Genomic DNA, 22265 nt, shown 5'->3' with positions numbered 1-22265 from the left:
AGATCACTGGGGTCAGATTGGGAAAAGCCTGGAATACCCCACCAAGGAATTTGCATTCTTTAGGGGATGTAAAGCCTGTTTTTCATGTTTTCAATTCCAAGCTACAACTTTGAGGATTTTTAGATTTTGGAACACATGTGATTTGGAGAAGGGCTTACAGTCTCTCAGGGGACCATTTGGGGAGAAAAACCACACAGTATGATTATTGTATTTAAATAAACACTGGTGTTGGTTCAGAGCACTATTCCCTGTAATTGCCTACTTACAGAAGTATGCAATGCTAGAACAAAAACTTCACCTGTTTTCCCCGTGTGGTTTCTGAAAATGGATATTTACACTGACACAGTACACTTTTTTCAACTTGGAAAAATATATCACCCTTTTATTTTCAGGCAGATCATGGAACCATTTGTCTTTTAATGTGAGGGATGGTCGTGGGCAGGTAAGCTGCTGGATGTGGAAAGGGAACCAGTCTCCCATCACTTTCTCCTCAGGTGAAGTTGAAAGCTCAGCCTGTTGCCCACGAGGTTAGCTGTCTAGAATCCACAGAGGGCCATCCCTGGGCAAAAATGAAGAAGTAGGCAGGGACATTTCTCTGTAAGCCTACTTTAATCTCCCCATTCTCTTTTATGCCCCACTCTCCAGGCCTCATTGCTGGGCAGTTTCCTCCCAGGCTCTGTGCCTTCAAGCAGCTCAGAAGCCTATGTTTCCTTCCTATTTGGTCTATTTATATTTCCCCTCCAAGCCAACACACTGCCTTTCCTTCCCTGTGACAGTGATATTCAGATTTTTCCTTCTGTCTTATCTGGATTCAATTTCATACCGAACCAACTAGAAATGGAGTTTAGTTCTCCCAAGTGAATAGGCACAGTTTCTCTTGAGCTACAGTCTAGTGTGGAGTGTAGAGTCCTTTGATGAGGAGTTCTAACACTAATGACAAGCTATTGCTCCTCTTTGAGGCTTGATTTCCATAGCTGTACAATGATTGTGAAATATACAGTAAGAGCCACAAAATAGCCTTTACTCACACAGCACTTTCAGGACTCTAATGGCACCCCACACATTTCTTCCCAGATTGCTCTGAGCATCCCCTAGTGTTTCTAACACATATTTTTAGAAAGCACTTGACTTGGCAGTACAAGATCTCTGCCATTGTCTTATTCCTTCTTGCTCCTTCTCACCGTAAGCCCACATAGCCGTGCCACCAGCATCCATGACAGGCTCCACCACTGTTAGCTGAGCATCACCAAAGTCCTCATGGTTCCTACTGGTCCTGATTTCTGTGTAATGGCTGGCACTACCCAATGTTTCTGGCAAGGGTTGCCATGCCTGATGTCTGGGGTCCAGCTGCTGCTGCCAGTGCTGCCTCTTCTGCTGCCAACCCCACTCTTTTCATCCTCCTGCTGCTTCCACCAACATTTCTGCTGCCATCGCCAAAATTACAGATGCTGCCGGCACTGCAGCTTTGCTTCCCCCCTGCTGTCTTGTTGCTGCAGTGCCATGGGCATCAGGCAAGGGTTCAGGGGCCTAGGCCAAATGGCACTGTGGCCACTTGTATGCCTCCCTCCTGGAAAATGCAGGCTCTCCAATAAAGGGGAGAGAGGAACAGGGCAGAGCACTATAAAAGGCAGTGAGTGATTGGTAAAGATAACTGGGATATGTATACATATTTCATCTTTCTAGACTGTGGTTTCATACAATTCAGTTAAGAATACTTGATCCCAATATTCTTTCAACACTTCAGCATCTGTGAGTCTTTTCAGTGGAGACCCAGAACCTCTAAGTGGATGGAATAGGGCAGGTGGTATAGGCTTGTGGCAGATCCCGGAGAAGAACCAATGCCACTTGATGTTTTTTTTTTTTTTATTATTCCATGGCATTCCCTGTGTGAGACTGTGCATGTGTGCTTATGTGTGCATGTGTGTTCTCTGTATCTGGAGTCACTACTACAAGTTTTTCAGAGCAGGGGTTGGTTCTCATTATAATCACATTAACCTCCAAGCATGCACTCTGATGCCAAGCTGTAGGATTCCATAAATGTTTGATGAGAAGTTTGTTCGTTTTTCATTCAGCACATTTTTTTATTATTAAAAGCTCCAAATGACTAGGAACAAAGTGCTTAATATTCTCCAGCAACTCCACCCAGTCAGCACATCAAAAGTTACCAAAAAGGGACAAGAGAAATCAAAGAGATGCAAATGAACATAATGTCACCACCTTGCCTTTATTGTACTTAAAAAAAAAAAAGATTGAGAAAAATTTTCTCACTGACACAAATCTGTTGTTCATTAAATATTGGTGATGTGGACAGGGACATGGGACATTTGTATCTGTGCAAGCCACAACTTAGGCCTTAGCTCCTCTCCTGCTAGAGTTCAGAAATCTTTGGACATGATTGTTAAGATTTGGGTAACAATAAACCCAAAATAACTGGATTTACCTTTATTTTCCTGCACCTTCCCTTCAAGAACTTCAGCCTTTTATATTCTTCCCAAATAGCTATAGAAGTCCTCAGAGGATCTAAGTTGTGTTTGTAAAATCATCCATATTGACAACTACACAGATCTTTGACTTTTTCTTCCTGCTCCTGCAGAACACCGTGGTGAAATTTGCAGCACCATCCGGTGCCAAATTTAGCATCCAGGTCACTGGTGCCACGGAAAGCGTTGCCACTGATGCTTGTGCCGGGAAAGGCACCTCTCCTCTGCTTCAGTGTCCATGCTAAGGATGCTCATACCCAAGGCTGCAGGTGCCATTGTTTCCCTCTATTAGTGTCTCCAGGGGCTTACTGAAGGGTCTTTTCATCCTGGGAGCAGCCTATGGTCTTGCCCTTTCTCAGTATTTGTCATCCTGCCTTGCCTGAGTGCCATTACTTCAGAGCTAAGAAAGAAGATGTTCAGTGGTTTTAATTAGGTTAAACTAATCCCTCCTGGTATGTTACCCTTCCAGGAAACCTAATGCCTCACACTGACAAAAATGCACCCAGTGGATCTTAAAAAGTAGTAGAGATTATGCCTGGCGTTGGCCTCGTTTGAAAGGAAGGATCTGGCTTTTCCTGGAAATAATAACCACCTGTTTTCTCTTTGCATCAGATCAGCTCCCTCTTCTTCCTCACTGCTCCTTCTTTTCCTGACCTCCATTCCTATGGATTAGCTAATTAGTACAAGCACCACATAGATGAGGCTTTATAGCAAGGGTAGAAAGAGCAGATGATGTTGGGAGCATGGAGAATGATATAGCTAATTAAAACCAACAACAACAACAATATTCAACAACAACAAAAACCAGCAGCTGCCTCCCTTCTGCTTCTGGAGGGAAAACTTTGAATCATTTTGTGAAGTTGATTGAGATGTACAGAGCATTGGAGGAATGAATAGTAGTATTATTACATTCAAATTACATGGTTCTCCCTGAAATATGAGAGTGAATATAGTATAATAAGAACACAAATTTTCTTCCTGACTCACCACTTCCAAACTCTGCAACCTTGGACAAGTTACTCACCCTCTCTGGGCTTCAGTTTTCATATCTATCACAAGGAGAAAATACTAGTGTCTGTCCCATAGACTTGTTAGAAAAATGTAAACAAAGAAAGACCTATGTAATAGAATTGTAGCTGATACAACATTAGTACTTAATAAATATTAGCTATGACCTGAAATTTGCCATTATAATTATTATTTAGGCACTGCCACCCACATTTAGTTCTGCAGTTTATGTGGTTTGATTATTTTTCCCTAGAGAAGGCTCATGGCTTTTTGGCTATTAAGCATTTTTTTTCCTGTTGGTATTTTAGAAAGATATAAAATGGCATCTCAGAAGGGCCTCTAGCTATTGGAAAGGTGAATCACCCGTTGGTTTAATTAGAAGAGATATTTTCAGGTGGTGCCCTGAAAAATGAGATGATGTTTTTTGAAGAGCTACTGCTACCGGGGAGATAGCTTATCACGGTGTGGGTTTCCACAATGCCGGGAGCTAAGTTCCAGGAATAAACCGAGCCAAGAAATATATTCTGAGTATTGAATGTGATTACGAGGGGTAGGGAGCCTGAAAACATGTGACATTAAGGCAATTTTCTTAGGGACAGAAAGTCATACTCTATTAGGTCTTTTGGCCTCATAAAGTGTTCTAGGCCTGTATGCGTATTTTGTGTTTGTCAGGGTGGACAAGATTGTGCTGAGAAACTACCTAATCCCCATCCCAGTGGCTTAATAACACAGAGTTATTTCTCACTCCTAATACCTGCTGAGTAGAAGCAGCTGCAGGGGTGAGTCCTATGTGTCTCCTCCACTTATCAGCCCAGATCTCCAGGCTGGTGGAGCCTCCACCTTTAATAACAGCCATTCTCAAACTTTTTAATTTCCTAAATTCCTTTACATTCTTACAAAATATATACAAGACATTTGTTCATATGATTTATAACTATAGATATTTATTATGCACTAAAACTGAGATTTAAAATATTTATTTACTCATTTAAAAGTAAGTATATAGCCAATACATGTTGAGATAAATAACACTTCATGGAAAATGACCATATTTTCCAAAACAAAACAAAAGAACGACTCTGTTTTGCATTTCCTGGTCTCTTTAATGTCTAGCTTAGTTAAGGACAGCTGGATTCCCATACCTGCTTCTGCATTTAATCTATTGCCACATGCTTTTTTGCTTGAAGAGAAAACCTAGGCTTTCACAGAAATGTGATTAGAAAAGAAACAATCTCCTGGACCCCTATAATGGTCTTAAGAAAGCTCAGGGGTCCTTGGATCACAGTTTGAGGACTGCTGAAGTAAAACTTTTCCAGTCACTGTGGCTGAAAACAAGTGATAGTTCTCCAGCTCTTTAATATCAGAAGGAATGTAAGTCGCTTTTGCTTATAATTTGTTGTGTACAACTCACCACATGATCAAGCCTAACTTCAGTTAAGGCTGGGAAATATGGGAAAACAAATGGAGTAATTAATGAGGAACACTGTTTCTGCCACAAAATCATCTACATATCTTGGTAGTCCTTCGTTTCCTTCCCACCTCCCTCCCCAATTACTTGCTTGCCAGTGACTTCTTCGTTTTCTTTCCTTTTCTGCTTTTCTTTTTTAATGCTGACCTGTAGAGTACCGAAATCAAACTCAATGGAAGTTGGTTCAGAAAATGGGATATCAGGGAGAGCTGAGGCAGATTGGCAAGCCTTGAGCTGCCTTTATTGCAACTGTGTGACACCTTCCTCTTGTTCCTTTGTATCTTTTTCATCTACTCTTCTGCTGTAGCTGTGTTCCCTTGGGCTATTTTGACCCTCTCAAAATTAAAATTCTATTGGCATTTTTTCTGTCTGCTCACATTCAAATCCATGGTTTGCCAGACATTGTATTCACATCAACTATTTCCTCAAAGCAGTTCTCAGATGTGAAGTAGAGATGATTCACCTTGGGCTTCTGGAACTTTCAGCATCCATGCATGTCTGCCTGAGGCCTTCTGTTATCCATTGCTCTAGGCCACTATTGCCCAGATATTAGCATGCATATGAATCACCTTGGGCTCTTGTAAATGCAGATTCTGATTCAGTAGGTTGTAGGGTGAGACTGAGATTCTACATTTCTAACAAGCTCCAAGGTGATGTGGATGCTATTGGTCCTGGATCACATTTTGAGTTATAAGGCTGTAAACCCAACCCCAACATATATATCCTCTGGGGAGCCATTCCTCTTGATGATTTGCCTCTTACTCCAGAAGAGACTTTGGCTAATCTTCCAACTCTAGCCAATCATTTGAAACTCACTGTGAATCCCATCCGCTACACACTTTGTACCACCAACATACTTGAAGATGTTCAAGTCCTCACGTTAGAAATATGATCGTTTTATGGTTTCTAATAATTGCCCAGAACTTGGTATGATGAATCTTCTTTCCTACTTTGCAAGTCGCTCTCTTAAAATTTGCTGAGAGTCTATCATTTTTCAGTTGTATGCATTTACTTACAAATACAAATTTGGATTTCTAAGGTTCACTTTCCTTATAGCTGGTAATCTCTCTTCTGTGCCTGGGCAGGTGCTCCATGTAGCAATCTAGGCTTAGGAGAAAGGAGAAAAAGGTAGGTTGGTTTGGTGCTCACACATCATGTCCCCTTTTAATTCTGGTGCTAGTGGACTGGAGAAATTGAGAAGGAATAGATTAGAGTCTCCTCACTTGACATGGCTGAGCTTCGCTCCTCATTAGCCGTGACTGCTCTTCAGCCTCACTATCTGCAGACTCAGCACAGACAGGTGGTGGGTACCACATGCATTGCTGATGAGGGGCACATCTGTGAACAGCTGCCTTGTTGTGGTGATCCCTTTGGCCACATCCTTCAGTTGGCAGAACCATACTTACTTTCTCTTAACCCTCAAACTAGAGTTGTATTAGAAATACAGAGGCCCCCAAATTTACCTTCTCAGACCTTTAAATCCAAGCAACATCTGATGTTTTATCTTATCCAAAATGAGGAACTCAAAAGAAGGGAGAAGGAGAACTGGTACTTCTTGCTCTACCCCTCTCCATGAGACTTTCTGTCCCTATGTCTGGTTTTCTCACTCTGGTGGTATAGGACAGATCAGCTAGTTCACTGGCTAAGATATACACTGCAAAGAGGAATAGAATGTAAACATTCTCTTTTCTTTCCTTGTTGCAAACTTCCTCAATCTTTTCAGGTTATCCTCTTCATCTCAGGGTAGAAAAATATGTTCTTTCATCCTCCATAAGAGGCGATGAATGAGGCAAAAATGCATTTAATAAAGACAACAGTTTCCAAAAATGCTCCTACCTCTCTCACCACTCTGTCATTTATATTGAACAGGAAAGCGGGGGCGTGGTTGGTGTGAGAAAGGGTTCTTTGACAATTCTCAGTAAGCCCAGCAGGAATGGAGCTATCTCATGGGTCCTACGGGACCCTGAACTTCAAGGGGAATTTAGTTCCTTTATTCTCAACACTGGGCCTTTAACATGAGTGCACGACAACTGGAAAAATCCCAATTGACTGCCTGTTAGATGTGTGTATGTGTTGCATCAGATCTGATCATCAGTTGAGTGAAGATTCGTGACCATTTTTTTGTTTATCAAAACCGTATCAAGTGGAACTTGGGCAAATGAATGGTTTCTATTTTTTTTCTCAGCTGTTCTGGTGCTGTGTACACTGTCAGAATTAGGTCAAGGGAAGGTAGTTATTCTAATTTGCTAACACTTGCTGTGTCTGAGAATGTTTAATGCAACCACAGAGAAAAAACAGACATGTTTAAAAGGTATGGTATGTCTGTGACATGTGCTCTTCCTTGACACATTTGTGTCACAGGTGCCGATTCCTGCAGTTTACTGGTGTTCCACACTTCAGTTCTGCAACTGCAAAAGGTGATGAGAAGAGGTTGTGCTTGCCTCAGCTGGGGGCAGCACTCCCCAATCAAAGATCAAGCATACAGACTGGCAGGAAATTTAACAATTCCCTTTCCCATTCATGGAAATTCAAGCTCTTTTGTCATCATATTGTTTTTATTTGTATACTATATAGCTTGCTGAGCCTCTCATGAGATTTCAAATATGAAACTGATCAATTAGGTAAAAAGCAACTTAATTTTTAAAAAACTCAACCTCGTCACCCTGCATTACTTCAGTGTGGTGCTATTGAATGCAAATGTCAGAAATAGCCTCTTCCACCCGATTAATTATGAACCAAAGAGATCATCAGAGAGCAAGGTTGCCCCAAGGTCTGTGTTCCTTCTTGGCCTCTGTCCATCAATCTTCTGGATCAGTGGTCTTCAAGCATTTTGACTCAAACGCACCCCCTTAAAGAGTTTTCAAATACCATGTACTGTCTCATACATTTTAACAGAAAAATTTTGAGATAATCATCTATTCACATGCATTTCACATGTCATAAATAATACAAAGAGACCTGTATGCTCTTTCCCTTGTTTCGCACAATGGTAACATCTTGTAAAACTGTAGTACAATATCCCAACCAAGATGTTGTCATTGATACAGTGAGATACAGACTATGTCTATCACTACAAGTATCACTCATGTTGCTCTTCAATAGCAACACCCACTTCCCTGCCAGCCTCATCCCCTCCTTAACCCTTGACAACCACTAGTCTGTTCTCCATTGCTATAGTTTTGTTGTTTTAAGAATGTCATACAGGCCGGGCATGGTAGCTTATGCCTGTAATCCCAACACTTTGGGAGGCTGAGGCAGGCAGATCACGAGGTCAGGAGATCTAGACCATCCTGGCTAACATGGTGAAACCCTGTCTCTACTGAAAATACAAAAAATTAGCCAGGCATGGTGGCGGGTGCCTGTAGTCCCAGCTACTTGGGAGGTTGAGGCAGGAGAATGGCGTGAACCTGGAAGGCGGAGCTTGCAGTGAGCCGAGATCGCGCCACTGCACTCTAGCCTGGGTGACAGAGTGAGACTCCATCTCAAAAAAAAAAAAAAAAAAAAAAGAATGTCATACAAATGGAACCATACAGTCCGTGACATTTGGGGATTGGGATTCCTTACTCATCATTATTCTCTGGAGATTCATGCAGGTTGTTCAGTTGGACCATTCACCCATTGATGGACATGTGGGTTGTTTCCAGGTTTGGGCTATTATGAGTAAAGCCACGAAAAATATGTGTATCTAGTTTTTGTGTGAACATAAGACTTCATTTCTCTGGGATAAATGCCCAGAAGCACAATTTGCATGTTTAGTTTTTAGTTTTGTTTGTTTGTTTTTAAATAAACTTTATTTTTTAGAGCAAAATTTCAGGTTCACAGCAAAATTGAGAAGAAGGTACAGATATGTTCCCTATATCCTCTGCCACCACACGTTGTTTAGTTTTTTAAGAAATTGCCAGATTGCCTTCCAGATTAGCTGTAACATTTTACATTCTCATCACAATGTGTGAAGTCATCCTGTTTCTCTGAATTCTCACCAGCATTTGGTGTTTTCACAACTTAAACAAAAATTAGCCATTCTGATAGGTATATAGTGATATCTCAGTGTGGTTTTATTTTGTGTTTTCCTAATGACTAATGATGTTGAATATATTTTCTTGTGCTAACCATATATCTCCTTGGTTGGAATGTCCCTTCATATCTTTTGTCCATTTCTAATTTCTCCTGCCTCAGCCTCCCAAGTAGCTGGGATTACAGGCATGCACCACCAGGGCTAATTTTTGTATTTTTAGTAGAGATGGGATTTCACCATGCTGGTCAGGCTGGTCTCGAACTCCTGACCTCAAGTGATCTGCCTGCCTCAGCCTCCCAAAGTGCTGGGATTACAGGTGTGAGCCACTGTGCCTGGCCCGTAACTTCTTTTTTAATCCTCTTAACAGGACCTTTCACAGAGCAAAAGTTTTCAGTTTTGAAGTTCAATTTATGTACATTTCCTCTCATAGATTGTGTTTTTGGTGTCAAGTCTAAGAACTCCTTTCCTAGTCCTAGATCCTAAAAATATTTTCCTATTTTTTTCTAAAAGTTTTACATTTTTCCATTTTGCATTTGAGCTGTGATCTATTTTGTGTTAATTTTATGTAAGATGTAAAATGTAGGTCAGGCTTCACTTTTTTACCTATGGAGATCCAATTGCTCTAGCACCATTTGTGTAAAAAGCTACCTCTTCCCCATTTGGTTGATTTTGGACTTTTGTCAAAAATGCGTCCATTTCTGGGTCCTCTGTTCCATTGTACTATGTGTTGATTTTTCCACCAATATGACAGTCTTGATTACTGTAACTATAAAATAAGTCTCAATATTGAGTTAAATAGATTCTTCCCTCTTTAATCTTCTTTTTTAAAATTCTTTTCAGTATCCTAATTCCTTTGCCTTCTCATATACATTTTAGAATAATGTTATTTATATGTACAAAAGTTTTGCTTGGATTTTGCTAGAAATCGTGTTAACCTGTATATCAATTTGGGTAGAATTGATGTCTTTATTACCTTGAATCTTCCAACCAGTGAACACAGTATGTCTCTCAATAGGTGTTTAATTCCTTTTATCATCATTGCATAGTTTTCAGCCAACAAATTCTGTATATGTTTTATTGGATTTACATCTAAATGTGTTCTTTTTTGAGTGATTGTAAATGGTGTTATATTTTTAATTTCCATGTCAGCTGTTTATTACTAGCATAAGAAATAGAATTATGTTTCATGTATATTGTATCTTGCAACCTTGCTGAACTCCCTTATGAGTTCTAGGAGTTTTTGTAGATACCTTAGATTTTTCTAGGTAGACAATCATATCATCTGCAATACATTGTTTTTACTTTTTCAATCGCTATGCCTTTTATTTCCTTTTCTTGCCTTATTGAACTGGCTAGAACACTATGTTGAATAAAAGTGGTGAGAATAGACATCCTTGGTTTCCAATCTTATGGGAAAATAATTCAGTCTTTCAGCATTAACTATAATGTTGGCTATAGTTTTTTTTTTTTTTGGTAGATACATTATATCAGGTTGAAAATGTTCCCCTCTATTCATATTCTTCAGAGAGTTTATTTTTTAATCATGAGTGGTCATTGACTTTTGCCAATTGCTTTTTCTGCATTAATTGATATCATTGTGTGAATTTTCTCCTTTAGCTTTTTACTTGAGACAGAGTCTCTCTCTCTGTCGCAAAGACTGCAGTGCAGTGATGTGATCTTGGCTCACTGAAACCTCCCCGCCTCCTGGAGTAGCTGGAATTACAGGCACATGCCACCACACCCAGCTAATTTTTGTACTTTTAGTAGAGACAGGGTTTCACCATGTTGGCCAGGCTAGTCTCAAACTCCTAATTTCATGTGATTCACCCGCCTCAGCCTCCCAAAGTGCTGGGATTACAGGCGTGAGCCCCCACGTGCAGCCCTTAGCTTATCATTATTATTATTATTTTATATTTTCAGTATATTAAAAAGGAACTGTACAAACGCTGTGGTATTAAAAAGGATCCTTATTTTTCAACAAATGAACTTTTATAAACAATTCTGTAATGAAATGAAAACAGTATCTTAATACATTACAAGTTTTTGTTAAACAAGATTTTAAAATTTTAAAATTAGAAAACGTTAAGATTAAATTCTTTCAAAGGTTCAAACAAAAAAACAACCTGTACAGTCTCCATTACATGTGTCTTTGTACACATTCTGGGCACTTTGAAAATGTTAAAGTTTTTAACGTTTGACTGACAGAAGTAGCACTTAAAGCCTTCATGAATCTTTTTTCCAAAAAAGTATGCTTTCAGTAAAACATTTTACCATTTTATCTAACTATGCACTGACATTTTTGTTCTTCCTGAAAAGGGGATTTATGCTAACACTGTATTTTTCATGTAAAAATATACGTGTAGAGATATTTTAACTTCCTGAGTGACTTATACCTCAAATGTGGTTTAATGAACAATGTCTAAATTTTAGAATGAAACAGTATGTGTAGATCTACACATGTATGTTCAATTAGGGTAAAGCTCAAGAGCATGTCACAGAATTTATACCTAAATTATATAAGAAGATAAGCAATGCCTTTATCCCCAAACTTTACCAATAAGCCTTCTCAAATAGAATGTTAGTAAAGTGAATCACTGAAAAGTTTCATTTTTGAATTAACTAAAATACCAGTAGCCATTTTAGACTGTCAACCTGGATGTTTTCTTGATTCACTAGCAAGAAATTTCTTGCAATACAAAAAGATAACAAATAATTAAAATATCTGCTTTATCATACAACTTCACCCCCTCCTAAAGTGTCTAAAATGGTTAGGAATTGTAGCACTTTCTTTTGCATAAAACCCTTTCCTCTTCATAAAACCCTGAGGTGAAAGGTTATTAATGTAATAAAACCACAATTCATTTTGTATTAAACTGTAGCTTTAAAAAAATGTATAAAGAAATGTGACAACTTGTAAAGCTGCTCTGTACAGTTTTTCAACAAAATATTTCCATATCAACTTAGTCAAAGGGCCTAAAATGACCCTATAAAAACAATGTCCTTTTAACATGTGTTAGTGTCGAGATGAGCGCCATTTTCCATCTCTGCTACTGTCTCTTCTGTTATCATAGTCATGGCTCCAGCCATCATGATTCCTATCTTCATAGAAGAAATCATCTCTCTTTCCTCTGTAATGATGGTCAGACCCATGATCAGTGCAACGCTGTTCCTGGCTATAATGTCTATCTGCTAGGTAGGGATGAGAATTCATTCTGACTTTACGCTGTGATGATGGTGTACCTTGGCGCCACTGGGAGCTTGAAGACTGATTAAAACTATGACTGTGTGATTGAACTGATGGTGAAAATCCTAATTGATCCATAGGTGAAGAACCAAATTTTCCACCATATGACATTTGTCTCAAAGCACTGTTCATCACTGCTTGTCTCTGAAAATTTTCTGGAGAAGAGAAAGATCTCTGAATTATCTGTGCTGATGAAGTCATGTTATCCCTAGTCCTTTCGTACCTGCTAGGAGATGTGGAGGTAGGGCTTGAATTTCCAACATGATGTTGGGGATATGGCAAACTGACATCTTGCAAGGCATGACTACTTCCTGATCTAAATTGAATTTTGATAGGCCTTCCGTAAAGTTTGATTCCATTAAGTAGATTCATTGCATAAGGAACAGATACTTCATGTTTGAAATTCACAAACGCAAACTGCTTTGGTTTACCATCCTTATCTTTTGGAATTTCACCTTTATTACTGGCCCAGCCTGGTGGAAAAGCTCGAAAAGGAGCTCCTCGGTCACTTTCGTTTCAAGGTTGCCCACAAAGAACTAGCTTATTATTATAGTAGATTATATTGATTGATTTTCAAATATTAAGCCAGCCTTGTATCCTTGATATAAACTCCACTTGGTCATTTTATATATATATAAATGATATATTGCTGGGACAGGAGATTTCTCTTGAGATTTTCTCTTTGATCCATAAATTAAGAAGTGTGTTGTTTAGTTTTCAGGTGTTTGGAGATTTTCTTTTTATCACTCTGCTACTGATTTCAAGTTTGATTTTATTGTGGTCAGAGAACACATTTTGTATGATTTCAATTTTTTTTAAATTTGTTGATGCTGGTTTTATGACCCAGGATATGGTATATCTTGGTATAGGTTCTATGGACACTTGAAGAGAATCTGTATTCTGCTATTGCTGGGTGGAATGTTCTACAAGTGTTGGCTATATCCTAATGATTGAGTATTGTATCTTATTGATTGGTACTGTTGAGTTCTTCTATATCTTTGTTTTTCAGTCTAGTTGCTCTAATTGTTGAGAAGAAAGTTTTGAAATCTACAGCAATAATTGTACAGTTGTCTATTCTTTCAGTTCTATCAGTTTTTGCTTCACATATTTTATAACTCTGGTTTTTAATACATACATATTTCGGGTTGCTTTTTTCATTGATTAACACTTTAATATCACGTGTCTCTCTTTGATAGTTTTGTTTGCTCTGAATTCTACTTAATCTGATATTAATATAGCCAATTCTGCTTTTTTCATTAATAATATTTATATTTTCATATATATGTATTTTTTCATCCTTCTGTATGTATGTATTTTTTCATCCTTCTACTTATATTATTACTTCTACTTCCTATATTATTATATTTGAAGTGATTTTCTTATAGAGAGCATATAGTTGGATAATGGTTTTGGATCCAGTCTTCTAATATATACGTTTTAATTGGCATATTTAGGTTATTTGCATTTAATGTAATTATTGGTATGCTAAAGCTTAAGTCTGCCATATTATTTTTTGTTTTCTGTTTGTTTTCTCTGTTTTTACTTTGCTGTTTTCTTTTCCTGTCTTCCTATATATTACTTGATCATTTTTTCTTTTATGGAATTCTGTTTTACTTATCTATAATATATCTCTTGGCATAGCCTTTTTAATAGTTGACCTAGGCAATACATTCTTTACACATAAATTATATATATATAGATGTTTTCATATTACCAATTCTAGTGAAGTTTAGAAATATTTATCTGCCTTTATGTCCCTTTATCCTCACTTTATTTATAGTTATTGTCAATATTTTCTATGTGTACATTTAGAATCAAACTAGACAGTGTTGTAATTTTATAATTTTTGCTTCAACCATCAAATATAATTTAGAATACTCAGGAGAGAAGGTAGGTATTTTGTATTTTCCTGTATTTTTGCTTACCATATTTTTCTTTTTTCTTTATATTCTAGCCTTCCCCCCCCACCCCCCCCCCTTTCCTTTCCTTTTATTTAGAGAGCTGTCTTTAGCCCTTCTTTTGGGGGAGGTCTATTGATAACAAAGTCTTACATTTTCTTCAATAGAGCGTGTAATGGTTTCCTCCTTAAAGAATATTTTCATTGGATATAGAATTATAGTTAACAGTTCTTATTTTCAGTCTTGGAAAATATTGTGCCACTTCCTTCTGGTCTCCCTGACTTTTGATAAGAAATCTACTCTTATTTGAACAGCTTTTCCCAACTTTCAGGTTTTTTTTTTTTTTTCTAGATAAGACTTGTATTTTTTCTTAATTTTCGGAAGTGTAACAGTGGCGTGCCTTATTAGGGATTTCTTTCAGGTTACACTGCTTAGGGTTTTCTGAGCTTCTTGAACCTGTAACTTTATATTTCCAGACACATTTTTGAAGTTTTTAGTTCTTATTCCTTTGACTACTTTTCCAGCCACATGCTTTTTCTCTTCTCCTTCAGGACCTCAACTTACAGGAATGTCAGATCTTTTATAGCACCATAGGTCCCTAAGGCTTTTTAATTAATTTATTTTTTTTCAATCTGGTTTCTCTCTGTTGTTCAAAAGATTGGCTAGTTCCTGATTTTTTTCTTTCCTTTTTTTTTAATCTTCCAGTTCACCAGTTCTTTCCTCCATCTCTTCTATTCTGCTATTAAGCTCATCTACTGAAATTTTAATTTTTATTATTGCATTGTTTTGGTTCTAAAAGTTACATGTAGTTTTAAAAAATATCTTCTACTTCTTTGTTGAAATTATCCATTTCTTTGATAAGGCCTTCTATTTATTGTTTGTTTCAAGTTTGTTAGTAATTGCTTTTTGAAGCATTTTTGTCATACCTGCATTACAAGAAGTGGAATCTAGAAGTCTCTGTTGACATGTAAGTGGGGAAAACTCCCATTGCTGCTGGAAAGGATTGGGAGTTCTGGCTTTTCATGTCTTCTGCGCTGACATCTTAGTGGGGATGACCGGATTATCACTGGCTGATGGTGAAGACCTGACTCTTCACAGGCCTCTTCTGATCTCATGTCAACAGAGTAGGATGATGGTATTTCAAGCTCCTCACATAGTCTCCACTAAGACCCCTGGCAAGTTTTCTTATTATGTGGATCACAGTCTTGGCGTTCTACTTGGGCTTCTTTGATACCACCCTGGTGTGAATGTTGGGACATGTCATTACAGCCTCATAAGGGTGGAAGTCTCAGCTCCCCACTTGGCCTTTGCTGGCCTACATGAGGTTGGAGGCACAGTTTTTTTCAGTGGTGTTTACCTAAAGTGGCTATTATCTAAATTTTTTCTACATTAACAGGCTTTCCCTTTTATGATCCTTTGGTTAGAGAAAGCAGCTTTGATGTCATGATATTGTGATATATTAAGAAATATATATTTGATCTTTGACTCTAGTTCCTGGCACAGAGCTCCAAAAACCTTTGAAATTTTCTGAGTGGTAGGAGTGAGAGGATCGTGTTTTGTTATTCTTAACATGCACATTTTCAACCATACCTGAGTTTAGTTTATGCTAAGGAATGACTCTTAGGGGATGGGGCATATTGTCAAGGAACCAGTTTTATGATTAAAGGGTTGGAACTTTCACCCTCACTCTACTTTCCCATCTCCAAGACCTTCAGGGAGAGGAGGACTGGAGACTGACTCAGTCAGCAAAGGCCAATGATTTAATCAACCATGCCTATGCAGTGAAGCTTCCATTAAAACCTAAGGGATGGGGTCAGAGAGCTGCTGGGTTGCTGAACACATGGAAGGGGTTGGAAGGATGGTGTGTTTGGAGAAGGCATGGAAGCTCCATGCCGCCTCCTAACTCCCATACCTTAGCTTATTCATCTCTTCTATTTGGCTGTTGGCTCTTTCTGAGTTGTATCCTTAGGTCAATGTTTTTCTGCATTCCATGAGTTATTCTAGCAAATTGTCAAACCTGAGGAAGGTCATGGGAACCCCTGATTTATAGCCAGTTGATCAGATGACAGGTCACAGTCTGGGGCTTGTGATCTGTGTCTGAAGCTGGGAGGGGTGCAGTCTTGTGGGAATGAGCCCTTTACTTGTGGGATTTGTATTAACTCTGGGAAGCTGGTGTCATAGTTGAATTGTGGGACACTCAGTTGGTGTCTGGAGAGTTGGAAAATTGTTTGGTATGGAAAACCCTCACGTTTTCTGTCAGAATTAGGAAGCAGTTTGTTTTCCTTTTAGGTTGGGTCTTTTTTTTTGTCTGTGCCGTCAGCTTCAAGTGTGAGATATTACAGAAAGAAAACCCAGGAGACTCACCACTGTCCTTCTACAGATCCTGTAATCCCTAGCCAGCCTGACTTCTTCTTGCATTTCATTCTTCTTACACTTGTTTTATACATAATGGCCACAAACTTTACTGGTACTTAGCAGGAGGAATAGGAAAAAAAAGTATATATATATTAGTAATTGCCATTACTGTTAATGGCAAAAATCACACTTACTTTTGCACCAACCTAACGCTGTATCTTCCAAGAAGTCTATCTCACACATTTTGTTTATATTTAAACATTTTAATTAAAGTTCAAATATATTTTTCTTGTTATTAGAAGCTTGACAATATGAAACAGCTCAGAGAGTGAAATAAGAGGAATCATTATAATTGAAATAAATATACAAGGTTATTTTATCAAAAAGTTTTAAACCACATTTTAGAAAATAATATTTAGCTTTATCCCTTTGCTGCTTGGAAGTATGTCTATTCTCAGGGCAATGCAGTAATGATATTTATGTTGGCTAACAGTTACGCAATCTTTGGTAAAATGGGAGGACTTTTGAAAAAAGATACATCATACATTCTTGGGCAATTTGAGAGAGTAAATACAGTGAGAACATGGAATTTGTTTCCCTCATAACTGTCCTTGAATGTGGACCTGAGGGTACCATATGTTCCCAAGTTTAAAGATCATTGTTCTAACCAAAATTTGCTTAAGCAAAACATCTGCCTAGACCTTTAGCCTAAAAGATAACTACAGTCAGATATTTTTCTCTGGCCATATTCAGAATTTGTCTTGAATGGTTATCAGGAATTAGTTGTAATGCACGGATTTTTTTTCCATCATTTCACTAATGCATTCAGCTTGAGTTTCCCATTTAGCTCTTAGAGGGAAAAATGCCTGAAAATAAAGTAGCTAATATGTGATTGTAACTGGAATTTCCAGTAGAGCCTTAGGAAAGGTGTGCTTTGATAATATTGATAGAGATAAAGCAGGGGCTCTGCGGCTGTTTGTGAGGGAAGCATTTAATCAGCATGTATTTGTGTGCTCACTTTACTGAAACACTTTTTCCCACTTTTTATTCTTTGCCATAACCAGTCTACCCAGAGGACACAAAATCAGTGCCTTGGGGGAGAAGCAGGGAATGGCTGTACATTTGTTTATTTCATCTCCTGAATAGGTATCAGAGAGGCACCACCAGGGGAGGGGCATGGCTGGGTGCAGTACCAGAGGAAAGGAGCAGAGGTGTTTGTTCTCTGCACTCCCTTTCTTTCCCCCTCCAGCCTCACAGCTCTCAGAAAAGGGAAGTTCAAGGACATGATCCTGGAAGACTCTCTGACCCTAAGTAGAAGTAAGATTTTATCAAAACCACTAGTTTGAAATAGGTGACAGGCATTGAGGTGCAGGGATGTGGGGACAATTTGAAAGAAAGAAAATATCTATAAAAGCCAAATAAAATAATTCCATCCCCCACCTGCCCATAGAAATCACATATCATTACTCCTGGAGAAATGCTTTGGTGTCAGATGAATGGCACAGTCTTGTCTCAGTGTCTTACCTCTGGCCTGGGCCCCTACCTCCCCTCCTCCTTCTGATCACCTTCCTACTATTCTCACTCTCACCCCTTAGTGATCATCAAAGTTTCACAGACACATACATGGTTAGAGTGGGAGGAGTTGTTTCCAGGCCATAATATACATTCTTTTATGTAATTAATAGTAGTATCCAATCTTGGTTGCACATTTACATCCCATTGGGCAGCTTTACAAAATTTTTGATACCCAAGGTGCTTTCCATATCAATTAAATCAGATTGTCTATGGGTGGGACCAGGTATGTGTATTTTTTTTTCAGGTACACATTTTTTTTTTAGACTTTCTTAGGTGATTTGAATGTATAATAGGGGATGAGAACTTACGAATTAGAACATTTCTAACCTAGTTGATTCCCGCAAACCAAATTTTCTTCTCCCTTTGCAAGAGAAGTATGTGACTCCACAAGACTGACCTTTGATCTTGGCAAGAGGAGCGCCTATCCTAAGCCACGCGATTTAGAGGCCCCCACTTTGGCCTCCCCTGGCTGGGCTCTGCTCCGTGAGATAAGGAATCCATGGGCCACGGGGCCTGACCTTGGGAGCCCATGCCTTTATCCTGCACCACACTATGGGTACCAAGGCCTTAAAACTGACTATCCAAATAGCTCCGAGCTAGCTTCCAGGGTTTGTGGGGCCTCTTGCCTGGGGGCAGAAAACAGTGATGCTGTGGATGGATCCCCCAAATGCTGTTATTTGTAGGGAAGATTGTGTGACTCAAGCCTGGACATTGATTTTAACTGGATGTCCATAGTCATGAGCACGAAATTCCTCACCATGGAGCTGGGATCGGAGGGGAAAGGGGGAAGGCCTTGGGATGATAGTGGTGGCTGAGGTCACAGATTAACCACTTAGGTTGGAGAAATCCAATCAGAATCTGGCCTTCCCAGCTTTTACAAAGGTATACGTTATAAAGGTATACGTGTTACAAAAGAAGAATGGAAAATATTTAAGTTTGTTTGCTTGACTTATAACACTTAAATATTTAAGATATGGTATTTGGGTCCCCACATTGACTCTTTGCTGAGCTCTGGAAATGTCAGCATCTGGCCTGTGACCACCCCTGCTCTATCCGTTTCTGTGGCCTAAACTCTGTGGGTAGGAGGTGTTGGCCTGATGGATGCTTCCTACCTTGGCGGCACCTTCCTCTTGTTACCCACAGAGCCCTGACCAACTGAGATTTCACCTCTGGATTCCTTTCACTAGCTCCGTGTCATTTTGGCTGTGAGCTGCTCCTGCTCTTGCATGGTTGCATATATAGCATTGTAACAGTATACAAAATACATGGGTTTTGGTGCCAGATAGACACGATTTCTAGTCTTAGTTCTGCCACTTGCCACTTGCGTGACTTTAGGTGACATCCTTGACCTTTCTAAACCTTGGCTTCTTTATTATTTATATTTATATTTGTAATCAGAGTTAGCAATACCTACCTGGCATGGTGTTAGAACTAAATGAGGAAACAAGGAAGCATGGAAAAGTGTTGGCACAGTGCCTAGAGGTAGCAAGAACTCAGTAAATAATTGTTTCCGTTTATCAAGTAAGGCCAATTCATTTAAAAACAATAACAATTCTCCTCTACCCCTCTTATTTACATTTTCTGGACTAAATAATTGATATTTTTTGTTTTTCTTTTTATAATGCATTTTCCAACTCTTAGTTCTGCCTGCCTGTCTCTCTCTCTCTCTCTGTCTCTCTCTCTCTCTCTCTCTCTCTCTGTGCTCTCTCTCTCTCTGTGTGTGTGTGTGTTTGTGTGTGTGTGTGGAGTACATCCTTCATATATCAAAGTGACAACTAGCCTACTATCAGGAGGCCAAGCACTTTGAGTTTTTATGCGGAGAAGGCTGTTCATATTTCTTTCTTTGACAGTTTATCTTCTTCTTCACCCAACCATCACCTGATCTAGGTTTTCTACAGTGAGACCAGTAGAACTGATATGTGGATGGAGCCTGGTCATTTGGCCTGGGTGTACTCAGCCAGTGGCACTCAGTATGTGCTGGTAAACTGAAGCAGGATTGACTCCAGTCTCAAGAGGTTAACCATGACGTATTACAACCTATTGTAGTGTTTCAAAAACAGGACTGTATGCTCCTTGTTCAATACCCTTTCCTGGGTGTACTGGGCCACACATAGTAAGTGCTAAGTTAATGCTTATCTGATGAAATAATATGCAAATGATAAGTTATATAACTGGCCCATTTTATATTAATTAACAGGCAAGCCACATGTTTATTGGTTGAATATATAAATTTTTAAAAAGTAAGAATAAATTAAATGAATGAACCAATAAATGAATGGTGAAGAAGCATCTATTGGGTGGGTGAGGTGTTATGCTGGGGTTGCTTTTATATTTAACTGCTCTATACACTGAAAGGGTACAACTTTTCAGTGTATCAGTTTCCCTGTCTATAAAATAGGTCCATAGTATCTGCCTAAACAGGGAAAAATGTTTAATAAAACTAGCTGCTCTAGTTGAGTGCTGGGAATTCTTGGGCATTGCTCTCAATATAAGTTGTTGATTAGCAGAAGACCTGGCTGTGTAAATACTAGCTCTGAAAAAGGAGAGATTTTTTATTATTTAAAATTCTCCTTAGTCATCCAGCATTTGTGTTTGCTTTTGTGCAGGGCTGATATCTGTTTTAACATTTTAGCCTGTGCATATACATGGATGGAATAACATTGGCTCCAAATGAAGACAAGAGCCCATCTCAGTTCAGGCACGATCGTGCTTGATGGAAAAGCATGTCCTTAAGGCTCATGCAATGGCCGGAAGCTGCTGTACAGCCCTGACTAAAAATGAAGGTGCTGATCTTCTGGTTTGTGCATGGGCACAGATACCTTAGTACTGCTAAGTCCCGTCAATCTTAAATAAAGCAGAATGGAGCTGGCAGGCCAAGGCTTAGAATTGGAGATGGACAGCAAGGTTCTATAAAAGTAAACATTGTGGACAGTTTCTTAGACAGTGATTTCTTAGGGTACCTGTTAAGATACTGTAACAAAGAAGCCCCCAAATATGTGACAACCCAAAGGTAACAGCAATCTAGGATGGGGAGGCATCAGTGCTCAAGGCACCTAGGCTAGCGAGTCTCATGCACTTTCCTCCATGCAGCTTCCATTTTTGAGTCTAACAGATGCTGTTCTTGTTGCTGATTCCCAGGTTGTTGTAATGAAAAAAAGGGATGCCCAGGGAAAGCTCTGCCTTAAGGACATGATGCTGAAATTGCACACATCACGTCAACCCATATTCCATTGTCCCAAACTCAGTCACATGGCCACACCTAGTGGCAGGGGAGCTGGGAAACAAAATCATCAGCTAGGAGGCCATATGCCCTGGTAAAATTCATAAAAGGAAGAAAGAAAAGTAAGGCTAGCAGGAGACAATTTAACATCTCTGCTGTGGGGGATCCATTGCAGAGGAAAGATGTGTTCATCTTTACTAAAATGCTTTGTGTATTTTAATAGTTAGAACACTTTGGTTACAAATAATGAGGGAAAGCAAAGAGGAAGTATTATGAGGGTGCATGTAAAGCAGCAAGGGAGAAATCATAGAAAAGGCAAGCCTAGCAGGATCAGACCCCACAAAGATCATGACAGGGAGCGGTTTCCATGTTTATGGCTACTCGGGGACCCCTGCAGTTGGACTTTGTTGATCTGCCACCTCCTGCACTAAAATGATTTGGCTATACCATCACATGTGTTTTTTCAGCCCAACTAACTGGTTTGTTCTGCTTATTCCTCTTAATTTACACTTGTATATGAACTGCCTTGAACTTTACTCTCCCTTTTAACAATATGCAATTTCTCCCTCTATGCCAACCAGAAAATCATTTCATTGTTTTGAGACAGGCTATACAGGTTATAGGTTACTGGCCAGACTATGGGGTTTGTTCCTTTAACCAATACTGTAGGAAGGATACTGTTCTCTAAAAGGAAGCAGGGGGAGAAGGTATGGTGTCCTCTTTTATATACTCACTCCTCATTCCACTCAAAATGTGATCTAAAGACCAATAGCATCAGCATCACCTGGGAGTTTGTTAGAAATTCAGAATCTCAGGCTACACCTCAAGCCCACTGTATTAGTTTCCTAGAGCTGCCGTAACAGCGTGCCATAAACTGGGTGGCTTAAACAATGGAAATGTATTGTCTCATGGCTCTAGAGGCCAGAAGTCTGAGATCAAGATGTTAGCTGGGTTGGTTCCATCTATTGTCTCTGAGGGAGAATGTGTTCCTTGCAGCTCTTC

At 39.1% G+C, this 22265-nt stretch overlaps 2 protein-coding genes across 6 annotated transcripts in view; one reads left to right on the top strand and one right to left on the bottom strand.

The window, feature by feature from the left end:
- CTNNA2 (catenin alpha 2) overlaps positions 1–22265 on the top strand; it is a 1472650-nt gene that overhangs the window by 965497 nt on the left and 484888 nt on the right. The window lies entirely within an intron of this gene.
- Positions 10450–12744, bottom strand: LOC104005058 (RNA-binding protein 7-like). The gene has a single exon (XM_054678554.2). It carries the CDS (start codon positions 12585–12587, stop codon positions 11985–11987), a length of 603 nt encoding a protein of 200 aa, XP_054534529.1. The 5' UTR covers positions 12588–12744; the 3' UTR covers positions 10450–11984.

The sequence above is a fragment of the Pan troglodytes genome, chromosome 12 (genome assembly GCF_028858775.2).
Source record: "Pan troglodytes isolate AG18354 chromosome 12, NHGRI_mPanTro3-v2.0_pri, whole genome shotgun sequence".
NCBI lineage: Eukaryota > Metazoa > Chordata > Mammalia > Primates > Hominidae > Pan > Pan troglodytes.
Note: the sequence above shows the minus strand (reverse complement) of the source record. Positions and strands in the feature narration are given on the sequence as shown.